Source organism: Oncorhynchus gorbuscha, linkage group LG15 (genome assembly GCF_021184085.1).
Source record: "Oncorhynchus gorbuscha isolate QuinsamMale2020 ecotype Even-year linkage group LG15, OgorEven_v1.0, whole genome shotgun sequence".
NCBI lineage: Eukaryota > Metazoa > Chordata > Actinopteri > Salmoniformes > Salmonidae > Oncorhynchus > Oncorhynchus gorbuscha.
In genome coordinates this window covers 63,054,465-63,067,236 of record NC_060187.1, presented here as the reverse complement: position 1 = coordinate 63,067,236, position 12,772 = coordinate 63,054,465, and the positions used below count along the sequence as shown (strand labels likewise).

General features: G+C 42.2%; 1 protein-coding gene across 1 annotated transcript in view; it reads right to left on the bottom strand.

Annotated features, from left to right (window-relative positions):
• Positions 1 to 6,467: 6,467 nt before the first annotated feature.
• LOC123997691 (raftlin-like) overlaps positions 6,468 to 12,772 on the bottom strand; it is a 79,407-nt gene continuing 73,102 nt past the window's right edge. The window contains exons 4-5 of the mRNA XM_046302165.1: positions 11,254 to 11,329; positions 6,468 to 10,533 (exon numbers count right to left, since the gene is read on the bottom strand). Coding sequence (XP_046158121.1) covers positions 9,781 to 10,533; positions 11,254 to 11,329 — 829 coding nt within the window. The 3' untranslated portion in view covers positions 6,468 to 9,780. The remainder of the gene's footprint in view (positions 10,534 to 11,253; positions 11,330 to 12,772) is intronic.

The following is a 12,772-nucleotide window of genomic DNA, read 5'->3' as shown; positions in this document are numbered from 1 at the left end:
TGCTCACTGGTCACCATAGCAACACCCACCCATAGCACTCGCTCCAGCAGGTATATTTCACTGGTCATCCCCAAAGCCAACACCTCTTTTGGCTGCCTTTCATTCCAGTTCTCTGCTGCCAATGACTGGAACGAATAGCAAAAATCATTGAAGTTGGAGACTTATCTCCCTCACTAACTTCAAGCATCGGCTGTCAGAGCAGCTTACCGATCGCTGCAGCTGTACAAAGCCCATCTGTAAATAGCCCATCCAACCAACTACCTACACCATCCCCATATTTGTTTAGAGTTTTTCCTGCTCTTTTGCACACCAGAATTTCTACTTGCACATCTATCACTCCAGCTAAATTGTTATTACTTTGCCACTATTGGCATATTCATTGCCTTACCTCACTTTGCTCACACTTTATACAGATTTTCTATTGTGTTATTGACTGCATTATTGACTGCATCCGTTTGTTTATCCCATGTGTAACTCTGTTTTTTTGTCACACTGCTTTGCTTTATCTTGGCCAGGTCGCAGTTGTAAATGAGAACTTGTTCTCAACTGGCCTACCTATAAAAAAGGTCCCTCCCAATGTGTTCTCCAATCTCATAGAATTTTTTTTTTAAATACTGTGTTGTCCTTGCAAGGACCGGGTGCTTGGAGTACTGAAAACAGGAGTACAAAAAGTACCCAAAAAGTTTTTGGGCGCTATCTTTTTTAGATTTGTATTACTTGTTGAACAAAATCTATTTCTTTATGCTATTGTGTTAGTATAATGAGTTCTTTTTAATAGGTTTTGTGTGTGTGTGTGTGTGTGTGTGTGTGTGTGTGTGTGTGTGTGTGTGTGTGTGTGTGTGTGTGTGTGTGTGTGTGTGTGTGTGTGTGTGTGTGTGTGTGTGTGTGTGTGTGTGTGTGTGTGTGTGTGTGTATATGTATGTATGTATGTATGTATATATATATTTATTATTATTATTATTTTTTGCTCCTCTTTATCAAGGGTGCTGGTAATTATGGACCTGGTTGTATGTAATGTTAGCTTCTGTGCAAGTAATTGATGTGCATTTCAGACAATAATGCTAGCTAGATACAGGGGATACAAGAGGTTATACAACAAGGTCATTTTTCTGTCTTTATTTAATTGGCAATGTTGACTCATTTAACATCCATAGAATTATTTGAATGTCGATTATAGCAAAAAAGATCATAGAATATCACAGCTGTTATACCAAATGTGAGGAAAAAGCTACTCATTATGCAAGTCGTGTTGAATGACAAAGATTACTTCAGTTGTCTTGGGACTGCACATGCACAGCGATAACAGAAAGGCTCTTTATGTGAGGTAAGAAAATGAACATTTTGAAGTCAATGTAAATTAACTGATCTATTTTGATAAATAGTCGCTCCCACCTATCTCTCTGATTTGGTCCTGCCGTACATACCTACACGTACACAAGACCCAGGCCTCTTAATTGTCCCTAGAATTTCTAAGCAAACAGCTGGAGGCAGGGCTTTCTCCTATAGAGCTCCATTTTTATGGAATGGTCTGCCTACCCATGTGAGAGACGCATACTCGGTCTCAACCCTTAAGTCTTTACTGAAGACTCATCTCTTCAGTAGGTCCTATGATTGAGTGTAGTCTCGCCCAGGAGTGTGAAGGTGAACGGAAAGGTTCTGGAGCAACTAACCGCCCTTGCTGTCTCTGCCTGGCCAGTTCACCTCTTTCCACTGGGATTCTCTGCCTCTAACCCTATTACAGGGGCTGAGTCACTGGCTTACTGGTGCTCTTTCATGCCGTCCCTAGGAGGGGTGCGTCACTTGAGTGGGTTGAGTCACTGATGTGACCCTCCTGTCTGGGTTGGCTTCCCCTCTTGGGTTGTGCAGTGGCGGAGATCTTTGTGGGCTATACTCGACCTTGTCTCAGGATGGTAAGTTGGTGGTTGAGGATATCCCTCTAGTGGCGTGGGGGCTTTGCTTTGGCAAAGTGGGTGGGACTATATCCTTCCTGTTTGGCCCTGTCCGGGAGTATCATCGGATGGGGCCACAGTATCTCCTGACCCCTCCTGTCTCAGCCTCTATTATTTATGCTGCAGTAGTTTGTTTCTTCCTAGGTTTTGGCCTTTCTAGTTTTCTAGCCAACGTGCTTCAACACCTGCATTGCTTGCTGTTTGGGGTTTTAGGCTGGGTTTCTGTACAGCACTTTGAGATATCAGCTGATGTACGAAGGGCTATATAAATTAATTTGATTTGATTCCAGCTGCGTGTGGAGCCCCACCAGGGTATATTCAGTGACGACACAGCCTCCAAAAACATCAGGTTCCGCTGCAGCAGCAACCCCACCCTCACAGGCGCCGGTCCTGGACTACGGCGGGTACAGCCTCTGGAGCCCAGGATTGTGGCGCATCGAGACCAAGATGGACGAATACCAGTACGGTCTGGATGACTCATCTCTCAATGACGTGCGCTCCGACTGTTGCGCCAAACTCCAGCAGGTGAGATAAAATAGTTGTGATACCGGATCATTTATCATAGAGGGTCTTGTGTATGATATTGATATCATGGCAGCTCTGGAACAAGGTATATCACTCATTTTCTAACCCTCTGGTATTCTTTTGTCTTATCTTCACTGTAATAATCTGTGGGAGATACCTCTTCTGGACCAAACAGCCCAGACCTGTCGACACACAGGCACTGACCCATGGTCCATTCAAGCCAATCTACACTCAATATCTGAATCTACCACTGGTTCAAACCTAATAAATCATTCAACTGTGTCTTTATGGCTCCTTCGTTCAGTGAGGCTGAAACAAATGACATTAGCTCCTACTGAATATAACCCACTCGTCTCAGCTGAAGACCACCCCCCCCTAGATCACTCCACAATACACACTGAAATCCTCATCAGCATGAGAACAGCATGTTTTCATAGAGCGTCTCTAATGAACCAATAAACTCAAAAGTCATAACAAGTGTGTACAAAATGGAGGTGCTGACACATGCATTTCTCCTCCTAGAAAGGGAGCTAATTAAGAAATGACAAGGGTTATTAATTAATTTACAGTTTAAAGGCCTGACGGGGTTCGATAAGGCGGTGATTGGCATACACAGAGGTAATTGTGTTAATGTGTAATCTGCAAACGCAGTGAAAGACCGTGTGACTATCAAGCTGCTCCGCAATGGTTTTCACCAGATAATCAAACATGAGGCAATGGAGGCATACTTATAATGACCCATAATTCACTGCTCTGGAGTTTCTCTTTCATGCTAATGAGTGAACTTCTGGTGAACTCCAAGTTAATTTCAAACTTATTTGCCTCTTGGTACACAATACTTTAATTTAATATAATAATAATATATGCCATTTAGCAGACGCTTTTATCCAAAGCGACTTACAGTCATGTGTGCATACATTCTACGTATGGGTGGTCCCGGGGATCGAACCCACTACCCTGGCGTTACAAGCGCCATGCTCTATCAACTGAGCATGGCGCTGAGTGTGGGTTAGATTGGAGTGATGGTAAAGAGTTATGACATAGGTCATCTGTATATGTATGTTGATACTTTGAAAGGAACCTTATAAGACCATGAAGTGTTTAAATGCAGACAAAATACGCATTTGTTTGCTGAGTCATAAGGAGCATCAGAGGTAGGTACATCCAAACAGATGAGCAGGTGACTGGCATGACCACTAGATGGCAGTGTTATCTTAGAGGTGAATTGACATGGTTCAGTGGATGGATGGTATGACACAGGGGCATTCAACTCTTACCCTACGAGGTCCGGTGCCTGCTGGCTTTCTGTTTTGCAGGATAATTAATTGCATCCACCTGGTGTCCCAGGTATAAATCAGTTCCTGGTAAGAGGGGAACAATGGGGGGGAAAGCAATGGGGCTGGCCTCGAGGTCCAGAGTTCAGTTTAAGGGGTATGACCGAACCAACTAGATGAAAACCAGTAAAAATAACAGTATAGCCAATGTAGATGAATAGAAATGATTAAGTGATCCGTTTGAATGTCCTCTTACAGTTTGCAGTAAATCAATTAACCTTTATGGCCCTCTGGGCACAGAATGGTATTCCTTGAATTAACCTTGGCGTATCATTATACAAATATAAATATTTAGTCTGATAAAATCAGATCTTAAAACAAGATTACCAAAATTCTCCAGACATTCAGTATGCCACATTCAGCAGTTTTATCCCAAACCAAACATCAGTTCAGGTCTTAGTGGTAAACCCCATGGGCCACAGCGCTTTAGGCCATAAGTACAGTTGTTCAATACTACAACTGCAGGGTGGAAATGAGGATTTTTGACACGCTCTAGTGGTCCACCTCGTCCCCTTGGTCATTTAAGATCTAATAATGCTTCCTGTAGTGGACAACATGGATATGATGTGGTTGTGGTTTCATAGCCCGTGTTATAATGACCCTGTCCTCCCCAGGGCTCCTAGCTCTCATGATGTATAGATCACCCCTGACCGTGAAACTCTACGTATAAATAGGCTTGTTTTCACAAGCACCATTACCATGAGTTATGAACACATGGGACCCACGTAATGTAGTTTAATACAGCAGCACAATGCCTATACATCTGATCAACTGTGACCCCTTCATGGTACTGAAAATGTAATAAGTAGATACGACAGATTTTAAACAATAGTTATGTTCGTTTTTTTACCCCCTTGTGCCCCCTGAGAAAATGACATTGTCTGTAAGCGCATAGCTAGACAGCACTCAGGTCCAGCCTGATCCAACAATGGAGAGTCCTTGTACTGTAGACTGAGGGACTGACGTTTTCTGCATTTACCTCTTTACATTCTTTCAGCACTCCAAGGCCAACCTACAAGAGCCCTTCATTCGGGGGCCGATTCCAACCCGAGTTAAGCGTGTGTAAATGGAATGGAATGACCTTTTTATGCACCTTTCTCTCTACTGGTATTCTGACCTTGAACTTGAGAATAGCATGCTATTCAACCGCTATTCGTTTTGGGTGGGGATCAAATAAATGAAGGTGTGGTGGAGGTGTGTCTACAGATATGCCGTATTCTAACCTCGACTTAATTCCCTCATAATTACACCATCTTTACACATGATGAAACAATGAATAAGGTCAACATCTACTTTATTCTTTTCCCCTGATAGAAATAACACCATTCTCCATGCACTGTAATTTACAAATTGACAAGAGCTAGGTAAATGAGTAAGACGTTTGGATAAGGGGATTGTAAATATAAATGACAATTGTTTCCTAACCCTAAATAATACACAAGATCAGAGTATTTTAAAATCTACTAACTGGTGGTGGAAAGGAGATAGATATGTGTGTTTTAAGATGGCTCTTTCATTATTCCCCATTCTGAACCAATTCTCTCAATTACACTGAGTGTACAAAACATTAGGAACACCTTCTTTTTCCATGACACTGACCAGGTGATTCCAGGTGAAAGCTATCATCTCTTATTGGGGAAATTGGTTAAATCCACTAAAATCAGTGTAGATGAAGGGGAGGAGACAGGTTAAATAAGTATTTTTAAACCTTGAGACAATCGAGACATGGATTGTGTATGTGTGCCATGTAGAGGGTGAATGGGCAAGACCAATATATTTAAGTGCCTTTGAATGTGATATGGTAGTAGGTTTGAGTGTGACAAGAACTGCAACGCTGCTGGGGTTTTCACGCTCAAATGTTTCTTGTATGTATCAAGAATGGTCCACCACCTAAAGGCCATCCAGCAAACTTGACACAACTGTGGGAAGCATTGGAATCAACATGGGCCAGCATCCCTGTGGAACACTTGACACCTTGTCGAGTCCATGCCCTGATGAATCAAAGCTGTTCTGAGGATAAAAGGAGGTGCAACTCAATATTAGGAAGGTGTTCCCAATTTTTTGTACACTCACTGTCTGTCAAGAAAATTTGAATTAAAGGTACACCATATTTAATGGGATGGCTTTAGAAATAGGTACTGAAAACCCTTCCGAATGAAAACTCCACAGCAAAATCTGTTGGCCAGCAAGTGGGAGTGTTTTCAGCAGTTGAATTATATTTAGTCAGTACGTGCAAGGTAGCCACACCTGAAAAGCTTGTTACACACCTGCAAAGCTTGTTACACACCTGCATACGGTAAGTATGGATACCAACTACCGAGAAGTGCTTAAGAAATCAAAAAAAGAATAGATTTTCTGAGAGTGAATCGGGCCCTTAGAGCTGAACCTGATCAAAACATGTCTCAGCTTGTTTTTCTCACTGGCCAATGTCACGTTTAACCACCCGTGTGATTCTAATGTCTAATGGTGCATTTTAGTGTTTACGGAATCTAAGACATTGAAGGTTGCACATAAAGCTTTACAAGAGACTTGAAAACTGAAAGACCACTGATGAGTGAAATGTGTAGTGCTGGGTAATGATTTGAGTTTAGGAATGACCCCAAACATGGCAAAATGCATTGGTTTTCAGAATTCCCCTAGGCACATAAAACACCACAGGTGCACATTAAATATAAATAATTTTATAATATACAAATTGTACAGTCATGAACAGTAGGGATGTGGACATTTCCATGAAAAGCGAATACAAAGAATACCTTCGTTTTTACAAAGACTGCAGTGCATGACGGTAGCCGATGACCAAAGACACTCAACATTCAAAATGGCAGCGCAGGTGATGAAAACAGTAACATCGGAGATGAAACCTAACAACACAATTCCAGAGGCCACGAGCAAGCTAAAGTGACAACATAAAGAGATTGCCCTCCTACTGTATCATGTTTCTGTCATTTCTAATCTGTCCATTTCACATCATAACACACAGGAAATGAACCCTGGAACACACATTTTGCACAGCATTATAAAGAACAATTGCACTGCCACTGACTGCTGAGCTTTAGACAATTATGGTTACATAAAGACAGGAAATAGTAGATTACCTTTTTTCCATGAGTGGGTTGGAGGCGCTTGTTCTAGACAAGGCTGAGGTTAGTTAGTCACAGGATGAGGGATCGTCAAGGAAGAGTAAGTAAACAACATTCAGCATCATTTAACTGATGAAGTGCCAGATCCTGCTTCACCTTCTCTCCATATCCTTGTTTTTCAGTATCAGGAAAAATGTAGCCTACCCACTCTCCCCAGAGTCTACTTATGTCAAAGCTGAGCAAATGTACAATCACAAATCATCTCTTATCATGAGAGATGAGGGCATGGAGTTCACGACCCCCCCAGGTAATACAAACGGATACAGGACCTGGTGTCATTTGACCCAAGGTTACAGTTGTCCATGTTAACGGTGTCCTACCGGAATTCTGTAGGTGTTAGAATACAATGATGTAAAGGATGAGATCACCTGATAGTTCCTGGCTGTATTTTTCCACACTTTCCTACCATAACTTGATGTACATTGTACTTGAACAGGCAGTATTGTCTTCTTGTAAAATAATATACAAAGGAACAAGGATCACAGATATATTAAAAAAGACTCAAATTGGTATGAACAACAGAACTGATGAACACATAATAAACAATGTATGAATAAGCAAATATGACAGTCCTACGTGATCTTATATCCGGGCAAAAAGCGATTTGTTTAAATCTAAAGAGAAAAAATGACTTGATAAGAAGCCAATGGGGAAATCTGTCTCAGGTCCAGATAATCTCTACTGTTATCACAGAGGGGTGTTTTAGATTTACATTTCTTACTCATATTCATCCTAGTCACACAAATATTAAAACTGACAAGTCATTTATATTCTCTCTCTAGCTGTGACCCACAAAGCTAAATAAAATATGTTGAATACAACAAGTGCTTATTAAAGCTCGTAATCGCCTAAAGCGAAGTGTCGCTGGAGAAAAACAATACCACAGATAATATCACAAAATTTAAAAAAAGATCCTGACTTCATATCAAATCTGTTATTTGACATGTGGGCAAACTCCTTTCTACTTGAACAAGTAGCAGCTGTGGAAAACCCATCAAATATGGTTCAAACATGACCTCTGACCACTTGGCCATTAGTAATGACCTCACGCCTACAGCATGGACCATATGGTGGGAAAAGTTGCCAATGACGACTCCATAGCTACAAATCCCCAATATGCCTAAGGAGGTAGCTAGCTCCAGTATGAGCGTTAGAAAGCACACTTCAGCTAGCGTTAGCACGACAGAATACACCGAGCCTAACTTCAAATCAAAAACAGAAACTTACCCTTTAAATCAACAACACCTGTTAAAGCCAAATTCCTTACCTCACGTTCAAATCTAAAACAGAGAACACTGAACTTACCCTCATATTACCTTCAAACACTGATTGTAGCAACCCTCTCAGGCTATAACACTGAAACCACCTTGAAACTTCTGACATTTGTACTTGACGATTTAGGCCCAGTATCACAATAAGGCTATCCTGGTCACAGTTTGGAATTCTATTCTATACAATACATTTGCCATTGAGATGAACATTTCAGAACAGTCGGTTATTCAGAAAAATACCACATCTACAAAACGGCGACAAGCCTATATTCATCTGTAAACATACAGGTTTCTACAGACTTTGCTTAGCAACTGCAGCACAAGAAAAATCAATCCCTATGAAAATCACAATCCAAATGAAGTGCTATTTGTTATTTTTCGAGGTGAGGTTTTCCACTGTCAATAGCCACATAAGTGACCCCCATTATAAATGTATGACTTGACTGACACCCCACTGACAACGTCCATTAGCCGGTTAATGATTTCTCCACACAGCATCGATGCAGCACCACTTTAAAATGAAAAGCAACACGATACCTTGAAAGACTACATTAGGATTTTGGTATGGTCAGAAATGACACCGTCAAGAGGGGCTTTTAAAAGCTTGAGGTGAAATACTAAAGCAAAGTCAATGGAAAATGGCAATTTGAACACAGCTATTCCAAATTGCTCAATCATTTTTTTTTTACTTCTTCTGCGCTCCGTTTCTATCTTGAACACCCAGTCGTGGCACAGCTCATAACCTTGCCCTCATACTTGCCAAGTACTTTTTAATGGCCATTGATTGGAAAAGCTATTAAAATCAAACGTGTGTAAACTCTCAAAGTTGACTCAACATTTCCATGTGTGGTTCTCATCACACTTCACTTCCACTCACCCACACACATTCAATGGAGATTTACTCCATTATCAAACCCTTGACTTGGCTTGGATATTGACACATTCGGAATGCAAGGCGAATGCATCATACCTACTATAAGAATCAAAGCGATTATCAGCATCATCTGTAGTACTTTACATTATGTGCTGAAAGTAAATCAAGTTCCATTCACCTTGCATTGGATTGCCTGTCGCAACAACAGCCACTACATTTCCCACAGTGCTCCTCATCTAAACCCATGTGACATACAGTAACTGTACCACTATGGTACTGTACAAATAAGGACAAGCGAGTTTGCCTGGTTAAAGTCTGTGTTTCTTCAGACCCAAGCCCCACTGGTTCCATCAATTTGTCCATTATGTCCAGTGACTCTCGTACATTAGTATCTTGCGCATCATTCTCAGTTATGTACGTTCACTATGTGTAGGCATAGGGTCAGTCTGAGGCTGTGAGAGTGACTGGTGTGTGTCCATCTGTGGTAGAGATGTGTCCGTTGTGGAGAGATGCTGCAGAGGATAGAGTGATTACATGGTAGGAGGATGTTGCAGCAATTTAGGCTGTTCCAGGGGGTAATGGTGACTTTGTGGAGCCCCTATCTCAGGTTATGATGTTTTGTAGGTAAATGATTGATGGGTAGGAAAACCCTTAGGTGTGATGTCTGCTGTGGTCTGAAGAGGTTTACACATCTGACCTTTGACTTTCTTCGGGGCATTGATTGGTCAATTTGATCTGTCCATCATCCTTTACTGCCTTTTGCACCTCCTGCACTAAATGTTCATCCTGGTCAGCTGGGTCTTGTTGCAAGTCAACATTCTCAGTTTCTCCATTCTCTTCCCCTCCATTTGTCTCTTCCTTAGTCTCAACCCCATTTTCCTTCATTTCCATTTCAACTCCTCCCCCTTTCTCCTCTTTCTGCCCTTGCTCTTTGGTCTCCACCTCCACCTCTGAACCCTTGGTAGTTTCGGTTTCGTCATCAACTGCCACCCCATTTTCTTTCTCTTCCACGATCTCCCTTTCTCCATCTCTTTCCTCCTCAGTCTCTGCCCCTGCTTCTTCTCCCTCCTGCACTCTCCCCTCTTTGTCGCTCTTGTCATCTGTTCCTGCAGCTCCAACTCTCTCCTCCTCAGTTTCTACCCCGCTTTCTACCCCTTCCTCAGTTTCTGCCTCAACTTTTTTCTCTTCCTCCACCTCACAGGGAGCCTCACCCTCTTTACACACAGTCTCTACCTCCACCTCTTTCACTTTCTCCTTTTTGTTCCCCCTGTTGCCCTTCACATTCCTCTCCTCTTTGAGCACCTTTTCCCCATCGTCAAGAATCTTGGAATCTTCCAGATCTTTCTCTGCTGCCGATTGCTTGTTTTTCTTCTTCTTCTTGTTTTTTGACGTGTCTTTAACAGAGTTCTTGTTGGACTTGCTTTTGAATATCAGTTTCTGAAAGACAGGATGTTTGTGTAAGAACGTTTCTCTAAACTGCTGTTCCATTGGCCATGTTAAGGATGGACAGACAGACTGTTGGAAATGGACATAATAGCAAACTTGGAAAGAACAAATTAAAACGATTCTCATTGTGGGGAATGAAATGGTAATTTCAAGGGAATTGATTGGTGCCTTCAGGGGTACAGACCAAACAAGAACATATGGCTGGTAATATTTTTTGAGATTGCCTTCATTGACCCTCTTTTAGCTGAGACTTACAGTATACTGAGGCAAACAGCATGTTTCCTGCACACAAACATTCACATTATCATTCTCTGCCCCACTCTGCCAGGGTTATTGCACATCAGTTTGGTTGCCAATGGTGACCAGAGTTTAAATTCAGGTCACAGAAAATATCAACACCGATTCATTCCACAAAGGACAAAGGTCAAATCTAGAGGTTATATCTGTACAATCTAGGGTCAAATGGAAAGTTCTTTCTCAACATGCATTGCCGTGGTTACCACAGAATGGCTCATATCTCAGGAAGAAAGGGGTTCATTCACATTTGACCGGCAGTGTGCATATTTATCTCTGTGAAAACAAAAAGAAGTGTGGTATGGTGAGGGATGATGTTGGCCTTGGAGCGCTGCTCTGGCTAGTGAACAAGCTGCGAGTCGACCCACATGTGCATAAGACAAACACTAGGAGGGGTCACAATGAGAGGTCACACACCTTGGAGTCCCCCCTCTTGCGGGGAAGGACAGGTCTCTGAAGAAAAACTACCTGCTTGGTGGCCAAACTTCCATCACTAGGGCAGAGGGAGAGATAGGGAGATGGAGAGATAACAGGTAGAGGTGAAATTGGAGAGAGGGAGGGAGAGAGAATATAATTAGAACTGAAATACAAATAACTTTGGAAACCATAGCCATTTTCTTGATTGTTACTATATTTGTAGACAACAACATCTGTACCATCGATAAAGAAATCCATGTCACACAAATCAGATTGCCACAAGCTCTTTTAGAAATACTTGGGGTCATTTCAGAGCAAGGAAGAGAGGAATGGAAAATGCAGTTTGTATTATAATGCTCCAGTTCCACATGGGGGAGGAATCCACACTCCAGGGTAGACCTTATAATGGTTTGTGTGACTAGTATGGTCAGCGCTGATGCTATATTAATAGTTGACATCTACCACAGATGTGAGTTACATAGCAGTGGTCAACCTCGATAATTCTGCTTTCTTCCCTTTCTGTCCTTTCTTGTTAACCCGAGAAACCAAAAAGGTATTTGGAGAAAGGATGTATGTAAATGTGAATATGTTCTATGCTTAGGAGAGAGTTCAGACATCAAGAGAAAAATACCATGTTTACTGGTTTCCCCAAAACATGGCTGTCCTCATAAACCTCTCCAAAATAATCCCTGTCCATGCACATGTCACACTCTGTGTTCATTTATGGATAATCCATACAGCACAGATGACAGACAGACTAATCCACCGAGGAGATTCTGTCATCAGAGGGCTTCCGGTCTCTCGTGCTTGCTCTCTCTCCTGTTCATCTCTCTTCGTTCCATCTCACACGCATAACCTTCTCTCTGCTTCTCTCCTTCATCTTTCCATCCGACATGCACGTATCGACTCTGTTTCTTACTTTAGCCTGCTGTTTCTAACGATCTGTCTCCTTCACTTTACTTCTCTGCTTCTTCCTCTTCTGTGAGCTTCATGTAGACTTTCTCTGTCCTTTCCCTTTTCCCTTCTCTCTTTTGTATTTCCCCTGATCTCCCTCTCCAGATCGCTCTCTCTGTCACTTCCTCTCTCGGACTCCCTCATCCGTTAAAATGTATGTACTCTTATACACATGGGGAAGAAGCAGCTTGGAGTTAAGCTGGATCCTTAACTTGGCATATGAAGAACAACGGAAATGTATGATAGGGTGACAACGGTATAGCGCTGGCTGCAAATCTTCCCCACAACATCAAATGGGCTTCCAGATCTCCTGTAGAGGCTTACTATCTAAACCACCCCCATTTCCCATCCCTCCCTCCTTACGCTATTTTCCAGGCTGTCATATTGCCCGACAGCTTCCTGCTGAATGAAAGCGGAAAAGCCAACCGGAGTCCTAAGAAAAAGCCCATTAAAGTAGAACAGAGCGGATGAATTACTGGCCCCTTGTTGCTACAGTCCTCTCATAGCTGTCAGTGTCGTGTTGCTACAGTCCTCCCATAGCTGTCAGTGTCTTGTTGCTACAGTC